We start from the raw sequence: 20,875 nt of genomic DNA on the forward strand, positions 1-20,875 counted from the left end.
AGATCTGACAGCTCAGTCTCTGTGTTGCTGCAATTTTTTTCTATAGCTATTCAACTGTATAATGCATTTTACATTTAGTAAGGTCTCCTCTTGCAATACACCAAATCTAAAAAGATCTACGGAAGGTTTAAAAGTTTGAGTAACAAACTATTCGAAAGTGTAGTTCCACAGCTGCAAGATTCCACAAATATCACTGAGAGACCCTGTACAGTACCTTAAATACTTTAGCGCCCATAGGATTAAATGTTAAAAAAAAAAAAAAACTTTAGTCTGACACGGATCCCTGTACACTAGGAAAAAGTTCAATCCATTTTTGTTTAGGTCAAGATTTTTAATATATAAATGCAGAGAGATAAATACGGTATATTAACACCCTTAACTAGAGGTATGTATTCTAAAATAACAATAATACATAATGCAATAACTTTCTAGACTCAGCTTTATAGCTATAATATGGTTGATACAAAGTAGCCAGTTTTGTTTTTTCTAATGAAGATCACTTCCCCTGCTGGCCAAATAGTGCACCTATATGACCTAGTAAAAATGTTTTTGTTCCATTTTTATATCCAAGAAATCCTATTCCATCTTAGTATGTCTTGTTTATGCATACTTCTGTGTGATTAGTTTTCACTAAGCCCTGTGGTCTTCTGGGGTTTCTGTGATGAGAGACTACCTGAAGTGTTCTGGCTTGAGCAAGGAGGTGTCCATTGAAATCCATTTCCTCATTTAAATGTGCCTCCCCACATAGGTGTAGACACTTTTTTTTTTTTTTTTTTTATACAGCTGGGCGGGGTTCAACATACCAAGAGCTGGCTCACTTCTTGCTACAAGCTCCCTGCCACTGTTAACACCATGGGTTTATACTTACCCCTGGTTATTTACCATGTAGGTGGATATTCTTTTTTTCAAATGGAGAAATGTTCTGTTTTTTTTTAATTTCTGCGCCCTTCTGTTTCACTTCCATTGTCTTATGTGCTGTTGCCTGTATAAGAGCTAAGCAAAAAACATTAAAGGCCAGCAGCATATAACTCTGCCTCTAACCAGGTCTTTGGTTCCAACAAGACTGAGAGAACCAGATTCAAATGCCACCTGTGACTGGTGAGTGCACAGGGAGAGCTACATGAAACGCCCCATAGAATATATATATATATATATATATATATATATATATATATATATATATATATATATATATTTATTCTAAATTTTTTTTTTTTTAAATGATCATTCCCCAGATGAAAATCTTCACACTTTCTGGATATCTAATAGGTGTCAAAATACATTCAGAGCTTCTCTTCCTGTGTCCTGCTTCTGGCCTTCAAAACAGGAAGAGGAACTCTGAATGCAGTGACTGTCCTATTACTCCCTGAATTTGCTATTGCACATTAATGGACTTTGTTGTATATGTTTAATTTGATAAGTTTTGTTTTTTTGTAGGTTTAGTCTGATTTCACTTTTTTAGCGCTGGCTTTTGGTTGAAGTTCAAACACCAGGTAGTCACCAGCAGCTGGGGATTTTGTGTAAGGGAGGATTATTCTACTTTGTAAAGTAGTGTCAAGTCTAAATCAGATTTTTATTTTTTTTTCCTCTTGGAACTGGAACTTGTTTTCATAGTGACAGCCTTCACTGCTGGTTCGGAAACATGGCTGTTTTAAATCATTCCTAAAAGTCCCCTTTATCAATAGCAGTGGATTACCGTACAAAATTTTGTTTACCAAAACAGTTGGTTCCCAAATGCAAAAGACTGGTTGTAAACAATTGTGCAAAAGCCTTTAGAAATGAAAAATTGTGTTCTGAAATTGGAATGTGTATTTTCCTAATTGACTGGTAAAGCTGATCTGAGTAAATATTTAAACATTTTAAAGCACATATGCTCTTTGGCTTGCTTTAACTATGTTTAGGTTATATTTAAAGTGGATAGATTTATTGGATAGTACAAAAAAGATTTTTTTTTTTTTCCTTGTTTTAATTGTAGGGTCTGACCTTGTTAATTCTCTTTACATCCTGTAAGGAGAGGAAGTGGTGGCAAGTGTCCTCACTAAGCACACCTAAAAAACACTTTTTTGAGTCTGGGCCTAGAATGTTTCAGACTAATATTGCAGTTTGTGCCTCCCTGGCCTGGTGACTGAACCCCACATTTTGTGTTCAGGTTTTACCTGGACAAAGCAAGCAACTGTCTGACAAACAACCTTATTTTTTTCAAAACTGAAAAAGTTGCTGTATTTGTTTTATTCAAGTTTCCCTTTGCTTGTTTGGATAAGTGTATCTCTTTAAACACCAAACTTTATTTTTAGTGTCCAACTTTTAAGCGGGAAACTGATGGTACAGAGAGTCCTGAACCTTTTGCTGCTGAAGCTAAATTCTTTACAGAATCACGTTTGCTGCAGAGAGATGTGCAGATTATCTTGGAGAGCAGCCACAACCAGAATATTCTTGGCACCATTCTGCATCCTGTACGTATTGTCATTTACGAAGATTTAGGCATGGCGTAATGATGGCTGAAGTTTGATTGAAATAGTTGTAAAGGCTTAATTTTTTTTTTTTTTCATCTAAAATGTGTTACCTGCTCTGTTCAGTGGCATTGCACAGAACAGCCTTTAACCTCTTCTGGGGACCCCACAGGCACTGTCTGCCACCATAGCAAGCAGCTGTGTTCGCTCACTCCCATGCTGTGTGCATCCATAGACACGCTACGTAATTCAGCCTTGCACCTTCCTACCTCGATCTGATGGACAGCAGCAAGAGCCAATGGCCCCCACTTCTGCCTCTGTCCTGTGAGGAGAGGAACAGAGACCAGTGCAGCAGCAGCTGGGCACAGCTCTGGATGAAAACAAGACTCTACAGTGGGTATCAAAAAGAATCCCCCCCCCCCCCTTAAAATCACATTTTGTTGCTTTGCAGTCCGAAATGAAGATTTTTTTTATTATTATTATATCCAGCTGTATTTACTTAGTGCAACTTATAATATCCAAGTGAAAGATATGAAACCAACATATCAGGTGGGAAAAAATTACCCCCTTATCAATATTTTGTTGAACCGCCCTTTGCTTTAAAGTGGTTGTAAACCCTTACAAACCACTTTGACCTACAGGTAAGCCTAGATTAAGGCTTACCTGTAGGTCCAAGAAATATCTCCTAAACCTATACGGTTTAGGAGATATTTATCTGAAGACAGCCACCGCTGTCTACGGCACATGCGCTGTAGGCAGCGGCGCCCAGGCGCACTGGGTAAGCTGCAGGTCGCGGCGATGTGCCGCGAGTGTCGTCATCCCTGCTCCGGCGAATCACAGCGTCGGAGCAGCGAGACCCACCAAGAAGATGGACGCTCGGAACTATAGGGGACAGCAGTGACTTCGCTGGCTCCTGTGTCAGGTAAGTGACGCATAATGGACTATGCGATGCATAGTAGTCCGTTATGCTTTATCTTTGCAGGGAATCAAAGATGAAGTAAACCCATCAGGGTTTACTTCCTATTTAATTATAGCCTTTAGTCTGTTGGGATATGTCTCTACCAACTTTGCATCTGGACTATTTGCCCACTCTTTACAGGAGTGCTCAAGTTTAGTTAAATTTGGTGACCGTCTGTGGACTACAGTCTTCACGTCATTCCACATATTTTTAATGGAGTTTGCGTTTGGGCTAGGAGGAGGCTATGCAAGGATATTCACCTTTTTCTCCAACCACTGTGTGGCCATTTTTGCTGTGTGCTTTGGGTCATTGCCATGTGGAAAGGTGGACCAAATTTTATTTCAGTCGAACACCTTTTTCCATGTGGCCTTAGAATCTTCAAAGTGAGTTTTTGGCAAAGCTCAGTCATGACTGCTTGTGGCCTTTCTTGAGGAGTGACTTTTTCTTGCAACCCTCATATACGAGCCACATTTGTGGAGAATTTGTGATATTGCTATAATGTAGATATTCACCAGTACACCGAGGATCTTCATTTATGTCTGAACTTGTTTTTTATTGAAGAGTGATCACATCGCTACATTTTTGGAGCCACGCGAGACACCTTCGTCTTCGCATGCCTGATGAAAGGGTCCTGCGTGGCTCCGAAATGTTGCACTACACTGATGTGATCTCTATCCAACAAAACAAACATTTGGACGTAATTGAAGATGCTTGGTGTGCTGACAAATATTTAAATATACCGTGTATGTGCCAGTATCCAGCTGGCAGTCATTACAGGGATGTGTGGAAAAAGCATATTTCCATTGCGCACACATGCCTGGAATGAGAACGGTTTGATATTGTCACATTAACACTATGAACACTTTAAATTCCGCCAACTGCTTCAGAGTTGTAACCTCTCTGACCAGTTTCCTCCTGGCTCTTTCATCCAGTTTGGTGTGACGTCCTGATCCAGGTAGGGTCTGTGTTGTACCAAGTACCTTCCACTTCCTAATAGACTTCACTGTGCGTCTAGGACAGCAGTAGGCAACCTTGGCACTCCAGCTGTGGTGAAACTACAAATCCCATCATACCACTGCCTCTAGGAGTCATGCCTGTGATTGTCAGGGTCTTGCAATGTCTCATGGGGCTTGTAGTTTCCATACAGCTGGAGGGCTGAGGATGCCTAACCCTGTTCTTGGAATCGATAAAGCCTTTGAAATTTTTATCCATCTCCTGACTTGCGCCTACCCTCAACTTTATTCTGGCGATCTTTTGGCAGTACCTTGCCACCCATAGTGGATTGCTTCAGTTGCACTACCAAGGACTGAAATGCTCCAGGAAAGCTTTTCATGCCGAGTTAATCAAAATGACCACAGCTGATCAGTTAAAAAATCAAATGGCTTTTTGTTAAGGTGATTAGCTAGACCTGATTAAGTTTACAAGTCCTTTTTTTAGGAGGGGGTGATCCTTTTTTTCTCTCATTGAATTTATTTTTGACATTGGGTTATATCTTTAACCTAAATGTTATAAATTACACTGAGTAAATACAACCAGATAAATCAAATTGTCTTCATTTTGGGCTACGTAGTAAAAGGGAGGGGGTGATTTTTTTTTCTCTATACCCACTGTATATAGGGGGTAAAGTGGTGATATTTCTACTCCAAACAAAATAAAACCCATAAAATACAGCGCTATTCTTGAATACGGTTTTGTAACAGTGAAAAAAGATTTGTGACAAAAAATTGGTGAATATATATATAATGCAGCAGTAGCTTTAAATGCGAAATACCCACAATTACAAATACAAATTTTTTCCAAATAAGCTGCGCTATAATGATCCAAAAATACTATGTGAAACAAGTAGATTAAATCAAAACAACAGTTTGACAAAATATAAACAAAAGAATGCATATATATGTGTTCAAATATTAGTCCATTTCCCAGTCAACAGAAAATCTGCTTATGCTCTCCACCATGTTTTATCACACCGCACCAATGAAGAAAGTGTCATCAGAGTTGTAGAGAGACTTTCCACCACCAACAATACTGGCGCTTACCAGCTATACTGATCCCATCTCAGAGATCAGATGTCGCCACTATTAAAACACTCCCTCTGAACATGGACTGCATGGAGGATGTATCTCTTTAAGCGCTTTGTTCCAGTAGTTGGTATAATCCTACGGCCATGTATGTGCTGGGCAATGAGCGGTGTGGCCGTAGGATTATACCAACTACTGTCCCTGGCCTGACATGGAGGCGAGTGAGGGGAAGATAGCCGCCCCCCCCCCCCCCCCCCCCCCCCCACCTGTCTCCAAGTCATTGCCCATAGCTCTTAGAGGGACATTTTATTTGTTTTATTTTTTTCAAATGACGATTTTTTTTTAAATTGCATTTTAGTGTAAATATGAGATGTGAGGTCTCTCTGACCCCAGATCTTGTATATGAGGACCTGTCATGCTTTTTTCTATTACAAGGGATTTTTACATTCCTTGTAATAGGAATAAAAGCGATACACTTTTTTTTTTAAAAGAACAGTGAAAAAATAAAAGTTTAAAATAAAGAAAAAAAAAATATTTTTAAATGCGCCCTGTCCCGCCAAGCTTGCATGCAGAAGCGAACGCATATATGAAAGCAATGTTCAAACCACACATGTGAGGTATCGCTGCGATTGGTAGAGTAAGAGCAATAATTCTAGCCCTAGACCTTCTCTGTAACTCAAAACGTGCAACCTGTAGAATTTTTTAAACGTCGACTATGGAGATTTTAAAGGGTAAAAGTTTGTCGCCATTCCATGAGCGGGCGCAATTTTAAAGCGTGACATGTTGGGTATCAATTTACTCAGCGTAACATTATCTTTCACAATATAAAAAAAAAAATTGGGCTGACTTTACTGCTGTCTTATTTTTTTTTTTTATTAAATCAATTATTTTCCCCCAAAAAAGTGCGCTTGTAAGTCCGCTGTGCAAATATGGTGTGACAGACATTATTGCAACGACCACCATTTTACTCTCTAGGGTGTTAGAATAATAAAAAATAAAAAAAAAGTGTGTGTATATGTGTGTGTATATATATATATGTGTGTGTGTGTGTGTGTATGTGTATGTGTATATATATATATATATATATATATATATATATATATATATATATATATATATATATATACATACACACACACGCATACATACACACACATATATATATATATATATATATATATAATGTGTTTAGGTGTTCTAAGTAAATGAAAGGAGATATCTCAATTGGCATTTCTGGTTGTAATTCCAACTGCCACCACAAGAGGGTGCCAGATTCCAGAAGGAATAGGATCACAGAAGGCCTCAAAGCCGGGGGCTCAATTACCGGCGGCGCGGCCCGACGCAATCACGCCGGGGGGGTCCACGGACACAGGATACCCCCAGCTGTGCTGCCCGAGGCGCCAATCGCTAATTCTAGTCGCCAATGCGACCTGACGCCCGGGTTTTGTCGAGCCCTGATTTGAACACGTATATATGCATTCTTTTGTTTATATTTTGTCAAACTGTTGTTTTGATTTAATCTATCTACTTGTTTCACATAGTATTTTTGGATCATTATAGCGCAGCTTATTTTGAAGAAAAAAAGTGATATTTCTACTGGCACCCTTTTACCTTAAGGCTCGGTTCACACAGGGGGCGACACGACTTGCCGTGCCGCGACCTCAGCGGCGACTTGCAAATTACTTCTGTATAGAAGTCAATGCAAGTCGCCCGAGGTCGCCCAAAAGTAGTACAGGAACCTTTTTTCTAAGTCGGAGCGACTCGAGTCGCTCCTCTTAGAACGGTTCCGTAGTACAGAACGGGGGTTGTCGGGTCGCGGCACGGCAAGTCGTGTCGCCGTGTCGCCCCCTATGTGAACCGAGCCTAAAGTGGTTGTAAACTGCAAACCTGAAATATGAACAAAGCATATCCCTCTATTGTAGTGTGTACTTGTCTCAAGCGCACAAAGTTTCCTTTCTGTCTGCTGCTTCGTTTCTCTATCGGCACCAATCACTTCTGACAAATGTTCCTGTAACCAGAACAAAGGTGACGGGAAGAACCTCAAGCTGATTAACAGACCCAACTCTGTGTGCTGTCCCTTCCTTCCAATTGGCTCTCAGAGCTCTCCTTACTGAGCTCTGCAGTGTACCTTCAGCGTTCCACCTCTTTTTCCTGAAAGCTCAGACAAGCTTTATAAATTCTGTACTTTGAAAGTATGAAGAGAAGACTGCAGATAAGCGGGTACAACTTATGTAAGATTTTTATTATGTGTATTACTTGAGGATATTCACTTCACTGGGTATATAAAGGTTTATGACTACTTTATTGCGGGAATGCCCGACTATAAAAAAACTTGTGCCTTTTGAACCACTTTAATACCCGTGTACTGTGATCATCCTAGTTCAGTGCTTCATTTTAAACTGTAATATGTTTTCATTTTAGAATGGAAACATCACAGAACTGCTTTTAAAGGAAGGTTTTGCCCGCTGTGTGGACTGGTCTATAGCGGTGTATACGCAGGGATCTGAGAAGCTTCGGGCTGCAGAACGGTAAGTTCATGAGCTGCATAATAGTTGAGCTCTAGGTATTTAGTGGGTCGAAATATATTCAAAACCTATTGTAGTCAATCTTTACAGTGCCAGTAGACCACAGTGTAATAACAATATCTGTAGTCCTGGTTTACTGAGCGGATTTTTGGAGTTGGGTTAACTAAATAAGCAGCAGAGGGAAAAGGGGTAGGTGGTCTGTCAGCTCTGTCAAACCAAGCCATAAACCTGGATATATATTGAGAAGTTCAGGAGAGGTCATGCACCTCCTTGGACTTAATTTGGTGTGCCTGCACTTTTTTTTATACAATGTGGTTGAACTCCCAAAATTCAGCTTTAAAATAGAATTTCAGCAAAAATATTAACGAGGCTTCCCTGCAGTTAGGGGTCTTGTATTAGTTTGCCCCCGAGGACATAAACTGCTTTACTTTATTCCTCACTCCCCCTGCTATACAATCGGGCCCCTGAAGATGCTTATTTTTGCCATTCCCTTGGAGGTACTAAAGCTTTTTTTTTAGATGCCCCTGCTAGTCCCAGACTCCTTTTGGGGAGACTCGGTGTTCCCTGATGTTATTCCCTGTTACATGGGCCAAATATGCCCCAAAATCAGCCGGGACAGATGTGCAAAAAGCATTTTACAAATGTCTTCAGGACTACCTTGGACACTTCTGGGGGGAGGGATTGTTTAATGCAGCAGATGAGATCCCAACCTTGGGGAAAAAGAGAAACCACCTGAGAAAACTGTCTGTCACTCAGACGTCAACCTCAAAGCCATAGTCACACAGCTGAAACGTTTTTTAGGTGTAACAGCTACTATTGCACTTGGAAAACCTGCTTCCCTTGGGTTGAGGAAGTTTTCATCCTAGAAAATACTGTGGGATCAATCCAGACATTTAAACAATTTGACCTGGATCAGCATTTGTCCGAGACTCAAGTCTTATTGTAATCTTCCAGAGGTCGCTAGGTTCCGGTTCGTGAAGACCTTGTCTATGGGGTGCCTCATATGGTTCCCCCTGTACACTCACCAGTCACAGGTGACATTTGAATCTGGTTCTCTCAGTACTTCAGAATTGCATTTTGACCACCGTATTGGGGATATTTCCCCTTCCACACGTACAAGGTTTTGTTCCTTGTCATCACCATGGCAAGTTGTTTGGTCAGTTTGGACCTATCTGGTCTGACACAAGGACAAAGTTAGTTATGCCTAGAGACTCTTCCTTTGAGGATTTTTGCTTTTACCTCAACCAGGATATGTGATTTCATCTGCATTTGACCCAGTATATCAGAGAATTTCCCTTCATGGTATGAGCTTCTCTCCACAATTTCTCAGTGGCTCACAGATCATTATTCAATCGTGTGGTACTGTCAAGGTGCACTCTACAAGAACAGGGTGTCTTTTTTTTTTTTTTTTTTTTTTGACTTTTCAACAATGATTTCCTAGCTTTTCTAAGGTTGCAACTTGGTCTTCATTTCAGTTTCTCTACATTTTTTGCCAGGTGTTCAGGGCTCATTTGATGTCAGCTTGGGCATAGTGTCCTTTGGGCAGCTCTTTCAGCCACAAGCTTAAGTTTTTTTTTTTTTGTTTTTTTTTCCCCGGTGTAGACTTGTTGCTGTTGCCCACCCCTCAGTTGGATTGCATTTGTACCTCATGAATGTCTTTGAATCCTGTGCCCCTCAATGAAGACCAATGAGGGAGATTTGTATTTTTGTACTTGCTGTAAAATCCTGGGAGTTCAGAGACACAAGTCTCACCCCTCTGTTTATGGTCTTGCCCTCAGTACTGCAAAACTGAGGCATAGCCACAATTACTATCATGCAAATGGAATTGTAGCCATCAATGGGAATGATGTGGGTGCGATGGATGAAAATCGGATGCCAGAGTAATACAGCCAGAGGGAACTGGGAACTACTTTGGTTAAGTGGATGTTACAGGGCCAATACCAGGGAATGAGCACATGGCCACTGGTCTTAAAAAGAAAAAAGGGGCACTAAACCACCAATGATGCAGTGATTTCAGTGGCTGATTAAAGTGTTTCTATGGTCAAATTTAAAATCTTATATCTGAGCAATGTCCTTATAAAGATACTTTAGAATTCTCTCCAGAGCCTTTGAGTAACTGCTTACATGAATTTTATGAGATGTGTCCATTTGTAATTAAAATGTAGTACCGTACTATAGAATGTTAACTGTATTAGCTGAGAGCAGAAAATGTTCTTTGGTAATCTGAGTTGACTTTTCTGTTGAAAAAAAGCTTTACGATTAGTTGCTTGTAATCAAGGCATTTATACAGCCCTAACTGAACTATATCACTTTGTGATTTTATTATAGCATACTTAACTTGATAGTAGCTAAAGAAAAATGATACTAAAATGTAGAAACAGATGTTTGCTTTCAGGGTAATTGAGTTTGCTTTTAGGTAAAACTGCAGAGGTCTGTTCCAGAGTCTTGTGATTTGTGACCCAGAAGGTAATGCAGATTTCAAGTCAGTTTTGGAGTCTGTCATTTTGAAATTGCTATAGGTAGTTTGAGGGGGAAGAAGTTCTTCTGCAAAACAGTTTGATGTAACAAGCTAAACTCGTGGAGCAAAGTGTTCTCTAAATTATGTAAATATTGAAGTGGTTGTGAAGGCATGAAGGTAAAACCTAAATGCAGCCAAAATATATGTAAAGCAATGTACGGCATGTTTTATGAATAGGCTGCTTTTAAATGTCATGAGGCATTCAAAATGCCTCTTAATTGCCACAATGCCAAGCATCATGACGGCAACTTAACAGCTGGGTCTTGTAGTCAACTGTGCACGATGTGAAAAGAATTTTCTTCACACGCCACGAATTTTAAGTACAAGTAGTAGCATACAGGGGGTTTTTACAGTAGTGTGCTGTCTGTAAGGTCAAACTCTATTGCATCATTTCCAGTTAAAGAAGGAAAAAGTTGGTTTCCGCAGGACAGTTTTTGAAACAATGGCACAATTGTTTTAAATTGAACACAATTTTTCATTTTTGTTTTTTTTCCAACTCGTGTATGGCCGGCCTGCCTTAGTGTATTGCAAATAAGAGTGCTAATAATTTCACAAAAGGCTTTGTCCGTTTGTATTAACCATATTACATTTGTAGAGAGGGCAAATTGTAAAGTAAGAATTAAATGATCTATTGGGGCACTTGCATAGTCCTATTTGAGGCATGTGTATGTGTACAGTAAATTGCAGCTGTTCTGTCTGGGAGTCATATTGTAGCACTTTTTTGCCCATAGACATGCACCACAAAGTGCCATATGTGACAATGTAAATGCCAACACTTGTGTTTACATGTGTATTTAAAAAAGTTTTGAAAAATGTTTCTGTATGTGTACTTACAGACATAACATTGTTGGGCAAAAACATTCTGCAATGCTATTACTGCTATATGTACAACCAAAACTTAACGCTGTACACCCATATGTCTTAAATATGGGCATACTCTGGCTTACAGGCTGCTATGTTCAGGTGATTGGAAACTTTCAAAATTTTTTGACATGTTCATTCAATACAGCTTGGAATCTCACTTCAGCACTTGGTGCAACACTTGTAGTTAGCTAAAGGGTGCTATACAGAACCAAGGCTGTTGGTCCCTTCCAATGGTTTCCAGACACTAAAGACCCCTCTGAGGTATACTCAGTGATGGGCAAAACCTGGACTTAAAGTGGGAGACCTGCGAACATTTTTTTTTTTTTAAAGTCAGCAGCTACAAATACTGCAGCTGCTGGCTTTTAAAATACGGACTCACCTGTCACAGGGTCCAGTGATGTCAGCACCCGAGACCGAACCGTCATTCGGTCCTCGGATGCTGCTACTGCCATCTTTGCTATGGGAATCAGGAAATTAAGCCTTGGGGCTTCACTTCCCGGTTCCCTACTGCACATGCGTGAGTTGTAAATGGTCCGAGCTATCTCTGGGACCAGTGTGTATCCCAGCAGACAGTGCGGTGGGACAGGAAGAGGCATAGACTACTGTGGTCTTAGACAGGTATCTGACCCCCTCTCCCCTGAAAGGTGGCAAATGTGACACCGGAGGAGTGGAGGGTTCCGAAAAGCGGAGGTTCAATTTTTGTGTGAACCTCCGCTTTAAGAGATCAGCAATGTGGGAAGGTAAGACAGGTTGGTCCTCTTATCAGACCATTACTGTTGCCAGTATCTCCACTAATTGCAGTACATTTTATTAGCGTCTCATGGATAGTGTTCAGTTTTATGATTAAAATCTGGAAAACCAGGAATGTTTGACTTAAAGCGGGAGTCTGCCGGAAGTCCTTTTTTTTTTTTTTTTTTTAAGCCAGCAGCTACAAATACTGCAGCTGCTGACTTTTAAAATAATGACTTACCTGCCCAGCGCGCCTGCGATGTCGGCACCCGAAGTCGATCTCTCAAACATCTCTTGGGTATGGGAATCAGGAAGTGGAGCCTTTCGACTTAATTTCCCGGTTCCCTACTGCGCATGCGCGAGTCGCACTGCGCAATAAGGATGGTCCCCGCTGTCTCTGGGATCCGTGTTCCCCAGCAGGCAGCGGGGGACCTTCGGAAAGGGGCGTAGATTCTGCGGAAAGGGGCGTACCTTCTGCAGAATCTACGCCGGAAGTGGGTCGATACCTGTACTGTACAGGTACCTGCACCCCCTCCCCCCTGAAAGGTGCCAATTGTGGCGCTGGAGAGGGGGAGGGTTCCAATGAGCAGAAGGTCCACTTTAGGGTGGACCTCCGCTTTAAATGTTTAAACATTATGGTTAATTCCACCATTTGACGCTTACACTCAGGTGGATGACCAAGTGTTATCACTCCACAGGTCCCACTATTATCACCAAGTTACGCCCAGAGCCTTTATTTCCTCCTGCCCCTTTGCCACAAAGTTTTAGCTACAGGACAGTTAACACATGGGTTGCTGTGTATCCTTTCTGGACATGTTTACCCCATTTTAGCACCGTACTTTGTGAGTACTTCACAGGGGGATACCCTCTTTAACCCCTTCCCACCTGCGCTACAGCCGAAAGACTGCTACAAAACACCCAGTGGTGGTTAAAAACCACTAAAAGCTCTATTTGTGTTAAATTCATATGGGTATAATGCATGACCGCACAGTTGTCAGTGTGACAACTGTAAATTGGCCTGGGCAGTAAGGGGGTAAAAGTTCCCAGTAAGCAAGTGGTTAATGAAGGAATTGTCCAATCTTTTGTCCTGCTCTCAAGCATCCCATGGAATTTGCATTCAATTGTTTTGACTTAGTAAGGACTGCCTATCTGAAAGCCACAGCCTCTACGCTAACCTCTTTGTCCTGCCAACAAAGTCTCAAAAGCACACCCTGCTTTAAAATCCACTATTGAATGGTGCATGAAACATACTGTGAAAGCCTGCATGCTAAGTTATCTTTAGTACCCTTACCTACTCTACCAGATCGTGGCAATTCCCTGGGCAATCTGCTATTCTAAGCATCTGTTAATCTTTTGTAAGGACACTACCTGGTCTTCAGTTCAGTCTCTTAAGTTCTACTAGGTGGATATCAAGGTATCTGGATGAAGCTTGCTGCAAGGTTTTCTGGGTCAGTTAGATCTTTGACCCTTTCCTGTTTTGGGCTAATACATAATTCTCTTTGGTTTGTTGCCCATCTGCCTGATTCATTGCTAGTGAACATAACAGGGTCTGTGGATATCCAGCCTATGTTATGTACTGTACAAATAAAGTAATTTTGACCTGCATTTTTTTTTATGTTGTGATACAGCACAAAGGCTCCTTTTCCCTCTTTCTGTTGCTCTACATTGCATGCTTAAAAGGTCTGAGGTAGAGTTGGGGTACGCCCAAGTAGGGCTTATCCAAAAGCTTTGCCACTGTCCAATCACCTGAAGGTAGCATGCTATAAACCATGGTCTATGATGATCCAGCAGGTCTTGCAGGTCTTGCATTGTTCTGCAAGAGAATTTACAGGCAAGTCATTCCGTTTTCTCTTTTGTACATTGACGGACACTAATCTTGACCGTAGGGTTATCACGCCACCTTCAGGAAAGGACTAGGCAGAACATGTAATACATGTGAAAACAGAACTATACATTTCCGCCCAGGGGGCAGCCCCTTTGGCTATAACCCCTCAGCCTTCCTGCAGCTCAGTTTTTTTTCTGGCTAATGAAGGACCTAGGCTGCCTGCCGGGACCATCAGTCCCGGGGATTTTTTTCTGGAATTTTTGCCTTTTGCGCAAGATATTGATCCTGTGATGTATCAACAGCCGGCTGGGTGACAGGCTGGATAAATATAGATCTTTGAAGTCTCCCCCTGCCCGGCCATCGAGCACGAGCAGGCCCTAGCCACGCTCTGGGTCGGCCACAACGTGTCCAGCAGGCTCCAGGGGCGGCCGGTAAGCTACATGTTCCTGGGCACACATATAACCGGACTACAGATGTCTGTCAGCGTGCCGTGGCCAGCAGCCACCCTGTACTGCTCGGGTGTGGGGCTGTGATGGGATGGCTCCAGCTGGTTCAGAGAAGTACGCTCTCCCTGTCTCGGTGGGACAGAGCACCTGGGCATTCCCTGGGAGGTCAATTAGGGGGTCCCTCCTCTCTCCCTGTCCCAGGGGACGCTGCATGGCTGGGCTGTGGTGCGGTGTATGTACCTGGGCCGGGGGGCTCTAACCCTTAGCTGGGGGCTGTGCTTGACAGTCCATGTGCTGTCATCTATCTCTCTGCTTGGGGTCTGTGGGCTCTGCATGTGCTACCTCCATTAGCGGTGGCTTTACCATCTTCTGTAGTCTGTGTGCGCTCCCAGTCCGACAGGGTGACTGCTGAGGGACAAAAGCATCCCTGGTCTCGCAAGCCTGCAAGCAAATGTACTACCGCATGAAGGTTTGCCCCCCACCCGACACTTGGGTGGGAGGTCGCCTTCGGGAGTTTGCAGCTCGGTAGGCCTCTAAGCTGTCCGACCAATGGGTCTGCAAACTGATTTCATTGGGCTGCAAGAGTTCCTCTCCTGGCCACCAAACATATTATTTTCCCTCCAGCATATCTTTACTCTCGGCTCGCTGGGAGGCCCTGTTTAAGGCAATAAGGGACCTGCTCAGTCGCTGGGTTATAGTACCTGTTGCAAAGCTGGAAAATTTTTGAGGGATTCTACTCCAATCTGTAGTCCCCAAAAAGGAATGGGTACATCCAATTCTGGACCTAAAAGCCCTCAACTGCTTTGTGAAAGTACAAAGGTTCAGAATGGAAGCAGTTCACTCCGTAGTCGCTGCACTCTGTCAGGGGGACTCCCTGGCACTCTGGCTATCCGGGACGCGTACTTGCATATGCCCATATGCCTCAGGCATGAGAAGTTTCTGCAGTTTGCAGTAGGGGAAAAGCACTACCAGTTTGTGGCTCTGCCCTTTTTGATCTGGCATCAGCACCCTGAGTCTTTACCAAAGTATTGGCTCCAATTTTGTCATTGCTGTGACAGCGTGGGACCGCAATCGTGTTACCTAGACAACCTCCTTCTGAGGGCAGCTTCCGCCTCATAATTAAGGGAGGAAGTGGCGCTCACCATGCAAACTACAGGAGTTTGGGTGGGTGTTGAACCTCAAGAAGTCGGTACTGGTGCAGACTCAGCGCCTGGAGTACCTAGGCTTACTGTTGGACTCTAAGTGAGTTTCTCCCTTCAAACTGCAGACTCTCCGAGCCGCAGTGAAGAAGCTGATGAACCGTAGGTGGTCGTCACTGCGTTTCTGCATACGAGTTCTGGGCCTCATGGTAGCCTCCTTCGAGGCGGTACCGTACGCCCAATTTCACACCATAGTCTTGCAGAGGGAGATGCTGTCCAAATGGGACATATCTCCGTTATCCCTGGATCGGCAGATTCGGGTGAGCCAACTAGTCAGGGATTCTCTTCTCTGGTGGCTAAGGTCTCCGGCCCTTCGGTCCGAAAAATCATTCCTGCCTCTTTGGACGGTGATCACAACGGACACCAGCCTGACCGGGTGGAGTGCTGGGGGTACAGTCGACCCAGGGCCTCTGGTCGCGGCAGGAATCCCAGTTGCCGATCAATGAGCTGGAGCTTTGACTGACCAGGCTATGTCTCTCCACATGGTCAATGAGGTTACGAGGGCGTCCGATCACGATCCAGACAGACAACGCCATGGCGGTTGCATATGTCAACCATCGAGGAGGAACAAGGAGCTCAGCTGCAGCACAAGAGGTCGCTCGCATCCTCCAGTGGACAGAGCGACATGTACCGGCCCTGTCCGACCATACACATCCTGGGAATAGAAAACTGGCAGGCGGACTACTTAAGTTGCCAGATGCTGGACCCAGAAGAATAGCCATTGCATCCGGAGGTGTTCAGGCTTCTTGGCCTGCAGTGGGGCACACCAGATGTGGATCTCCTGGCCTCTTGGCTCAATCAAAAGGTGCGGAGGTTCGTTCCAGGACAAGGGGTCCTTGGGCAGACACGTTGGTTCCATGGGAGCAGTACCGGCTGATTTGCGTCTTCCCTCCGCTCAAACTGTTGCCACGTCTGCTTCGCAAAGTGGAGGCTGAGGGGATTCTAGTGATTCTGATTTGCCCATCATCCCTGGTACGCCGACCTAGTAGGCCTGTTAGCGGATGCTCCTTGGTTGCCGATGCCTTCTGTCACAAGGTCCGATACTCCATCCTGCTTTTCCATCACTGGTTGTAATGGCCTGGCTGTTGAAAGCCAGGTGCTAAGGAACCGAGGTCTATCTGACTCTGTAATCTGCACTATGCTGAGGGCACGAAAATCTTCTTAGAAGATATACCATCGTACGTGGAAGGCTTATTTCTCCATGTGTGGAGATGGGGTGGCGTTTGCGCCTATTTAATTTCCAGAATCCTGCTGTTCTTACAGCGAGGAGTGGACCAGAAACTGGCTTTAAGCACCATCAAAGGACAGATATCAGCCTTGACTGTTCTTTTTTCCAATGACCCCTGGCGTCTTACTGATTGGTAAGCACCTTTTGTGCAAGGGGTTCAGCATGTAGTCCCTCCGGTGGGACCACCCCTACCTCCGTGGGATCTGAAACTGGTGCCACCAGCGCTTCAGAAACCGCCGTTTGAGGACATCAGGGAAATTCCCTTATTGGCTCTTTCTCAAAGTAGTCTTTCTAGTGGCTATTACATCGGCCAAGAGGGTTTGAGTTGGCAGCCTTGTCTTGCAAGTCGCCATATCTGGTTTTCCACAAGGATAAGGTGGTGGTGAGTCCGCAACCGCCTTTTCTTCCAATGGTTTCAGATTTTTATCTCAATGAGGACATTGTGCTACCATCCCTGTGTCCTAAGCAGACGCATCCTAAGGAGGTGGCCCTCCATTCCCTGGATGTGGTCCGGGCCCTAAGGGTATATCTGTCTGCCACGGCTCCCTTCCAGAAGTCACTGTTCGTTTCAGTGGCTGGTACAAAAAAAAGGCTGGAGGTCTTGTCGGCCACCGTTTCACGGTGGATCAGACAGATCGTGGTCCAGGTTTATGCCTTGAAGGGGCAGGTGCCCCCCTTTCCTGTCACGGCCCATTCCACCAGGGCAATTGGGACCTCCTGGGCTTTCTGACATCAAGCGTCTGTTTCCCAGGCGTGTAAGGCGGCGACTTGGTTATCCGCTCACACTTTCACAAATTTCTACAAAGTTTGTGTGCGCATCTTCAGAAGCTTGTTTTGGCCGCAAAGTTGTGCAGGCGGCCATGTAATCCTTGCAATTTACACTTTCTTTGTGTTAGAGAAAGTTGCATTTTGGTTGTAAACTCTGATGCATACGTTGGCCGCAAGTTTTGATGCGGCCGTTTCAGATGGCATCTCCTCCATTGAGTGCCTATGGCTTTTTGTGAAGTTATATTTGCTGTTTCCACCCCTCGTTCTGACACTGCTTGGGGACGTCCCTACGGTCAAGATTTAATGGAGCTGTCAATGAACGAAAGGGAAAATAGGATTTTTGTACTCGCCATAAAATCCTCTTCTCCTGGAGTTCATTGATGGACACAGCACCCACCCTTCCTAGTTTACGTTCTACTGCTTGTTAATGTACTGAGCTGCAGAAAGCATGCTGAGGGGTTATAGCCAGAGGGACTGCCCCCTGGGCGGAATTGTACAGTTCTGTTTTCACATGTATTACATGTTCTGCCTAGTCCTCTCCTGAAGGTGGCATGATAACCCTATGGTCAAGATTTAATGGAACTGTGCGTCAATGAACTCTAGAGAAAAATGTTATGGTGAGTACAAAAATCCTATTTTTCGAGAAAAAGCTGGTCTTATTTATTTTTTATTTTTACATGCTTGATTAATCTACTCTAGGTTGAATATGGAGAACATACTGTGTACAGTAACTATTTTTTCTTTTTTATTGCCAATAGTTATGCCAAAGAACGCAAGGTACGAATTTGGAGGGATTATGTTGCACCCACGGCCAACCTGGATCAAAAAGACAAGCAATTTGTTGCCAAGGTAACTGACCATTAAAGTTATGCCTAAAAATGTAAAGGACAGTTTGTCTGAAACTTGTTTCCAGTTGTGTGCTTTAGTAGTTTTCTATTACTATTCCAGCCTGATTCCATATACTGCAATGGAACCTTAAACATGAAAGTAAACGGGTTTCAATTTAAAAATGAACTGGGAACACTTGACATAATGGGTTAGAAGCATGACAATGGTCATTGCCCATTTTTTGGAACTTACGAACTTTGAAACCTGTTCATTTTTTATTGAACATGCATTGGCACATCGGGTATACTTGAAGAAACTAAGCAGTGAGCAGGTTGACTGGAGTCTGCATTTTCAAATATTCAGGTTTGTCAAGTCAAATTCACTTGCTACAGTAAAATGGAAGCTTATACTTTAGTTTTGGTTTGAGTGGGGAAGTTTACTTCTGTCATGATTTAAATGCCCTCTGAGGTGGTCTTTACAGTTTTAAATGTCTGTCCCCATAGTGGGGCTTAGTCTTCTCTTCCTGATTGGAAGATTGTCATCTGGACATAGTGAGGAAGAAGCCTTTTGTGGAGATAAGCAATAATAGGAAAGAAAAAAACAATGCTAGGTAAACGTCCTGGGTGCGTAGGGTTGAAACATTGAAGTGTGTAGTGCTTTGAAGGTCAAGGCCTCAAGCCTTGACTTGCAGGCCAGTATTTGGCATGGTGTCCCTTCCCCTGGCATGGTGTGGGCGGCAGAGACTATCACTTAATGACAGGGTGGGGCCATGACAGTTATGCCGCTTTGGAGTCACGGGGTGGCGGCTAGGGGAGAGCAGTGGCCGCACACCATGGTTAAAATGTAATTTGAGTCAAAAGTTAAACATTGACAAGAAGGGGCAAAACTATGCAGAGGGTTCTGTATAGTGGATGAACAAGAGTATGTGTTAATGTAGAATAGGTTGTGTGCAGCGAATGGCTACTTGCGACTTTCTGGTTTCCTCTTGGGATGATGTTCATGAGTGGCGTCAGCTCCTTTGTGGTCTGAGTTGGAATTCTCTGGTGTGGCAGGGCCTGTGCGGCCGTAGGATCGCGGGATAAAAGCTAGCCGGTCTGGGACCAGGATTGGCTCTGCTGCCAGGAAGATGAAGAGGGCTGGTAGGGACTCTGAGTGAAGGGTGAAGGAGCGCTGGCTTTTGCAGAAAGATGAGTGATAGGGAAAAGCCCCAGTGGTATGTGACATCCAGGCTTCTGGCTAAGTTCAGGAGGGCCCGGCACTGCAGTGATACCCTGGAGAGTTCAGGCAGGATCTTGACTGCTGTGCCGTCACATTCCAGGTCCCCTGGTTCCCATGCTTTGTGGGATATTGCGTCCTTATGTACATAGTGATGCATCTGGCAAATCACATCTCGGTGTCTGGAGGGGTCATTCGACCGGGGGGCACAGGGCTCTATGAATCCAGTCAAATGCCACTTGGTCAGATAGTTGCTCGCCCGCGGCTAACTGTGGCCACTAGGTCTGCTGGACACATAGCTTCTGGCAGACCTTGGAGCTGTAAATTGTTCCTCTGGCTCCAGTCCTCCATCTCCATGTGCAACTGCAGGCCCACTGTTGCCTTGGAGCTTTGAAGTGCCTCTCGCCGTTCTATTGTGGACATAGCCTCCCCTGCCATGAGTCTGGTAGCTAGGTTCTGAACCTCGTTAGACTGTGCAAATTTCCTTCCTGTGAGCAGATTCCACGTGCCCCACCAGGGCCTCGATGTCTGCTTTCGTCGGCAGAGCCTGGAGGATAGATTTCAGCTCCGCATCTGCTCTGAGTGGTTGGGGTATTGAGGTACATCTCTGGGCTCAAGGAACCTGTAGGGGAGGCGGTTAAGGCGAGAGGGTCGAGGCCTGTAGAGTGCGAGGCACATGTCGGCCATCTTGAATTTTTGGGAGTCTGACTGGGAGAGCTGGAAAAAAACACTGAATCTCACCTGGAGATGGGGTAACTGGGGTCATTTCTGCGATCTTCCTGTTTCGCTTGGCTTTAGGCTTCTTGGATGGGAGCATTATGTGAGAAATGGAGCTAGGTCAGTAGGGGTAGATAAACAGCCAGGAGCTCAGCTCAGTCTTTACTCTGCCACGTCCAGGCCATGCCCCCCAGCCAAAATGTTTTATTTATTTTTTTAGGTAGGGTGAAGGATTAGAACCAGTCAATGGTTTTTCATATTGCAGTCTGTTTCACTGTTGTCCTATTTCACCTAAATCCTGTTTTATAAATGTCAGTGGTGCAGAAAAATCTCCATTTTGGTCAGATTAACCCTTTAAACGGCACTGGGATCATGTGCTTTTTAGCCTTGGTTCACACTATGGGACGGCATGTGAATTGCATAGGAACTGCACTGCATTACTGTAAAATTCACATGCGATTTGAGCCCATCCATTTTGAATGGTCTCAAACCGCACTGCATAGCACCAGTCATGCATGCACAAAGTTTGGAACTGCACTGTTTGCGACCTGTTTGGGGTGTAATTAGATTGTGCTGACAGCTGC

At 43.9% G+C, this 20,875-nt stretch overlaps 1 protein-coding gene across 1 annotated transcript in view; it reads left to right on the plus strand.

Moving 5' to 3' along the window:
- SND1 (staphylococcal nuclease and tudor domain containing 1) overlaps positions 1–20,875 on the plus strand; it is an 840,361-nt gene that overhangs the window by 52,618 nt on the left and 766,868 nt on the right. The window contains exons 7-9 of the mRNA XM_077473541.1: positions 2,295–2,453; positions 7,851–7,957; positions 18,290–18,380. Of these exons, the coding sequence (XP_077329667.1) occupies positions 2,295–2,453; positions 7,851–7,957; positions 18,290–18,380 (357 nt within the window). The remainder of the gene's footprint in view (positions 1–2,294; positions 2,454–7,850; positions 7,958–18,289; positions 18,381–20,875) is intronic.

This window comes from Lithobates pipiens, unplaced genomic scaffold (genome assembly GCF_037356315.1).
Source record: "Lithobates pipiens isolate NorthernLeopardFrog02 unplaced genomic scaffold, aLitPip1_a1.2 Scaffold_8, whole genome shotgun sequence".
NCBI classification, from domain to species: Eukaryota; Metazoa; Chordata; class Amphibia; order Anura; family Ranidae; genus Lithobates; species Lithobates pipiens.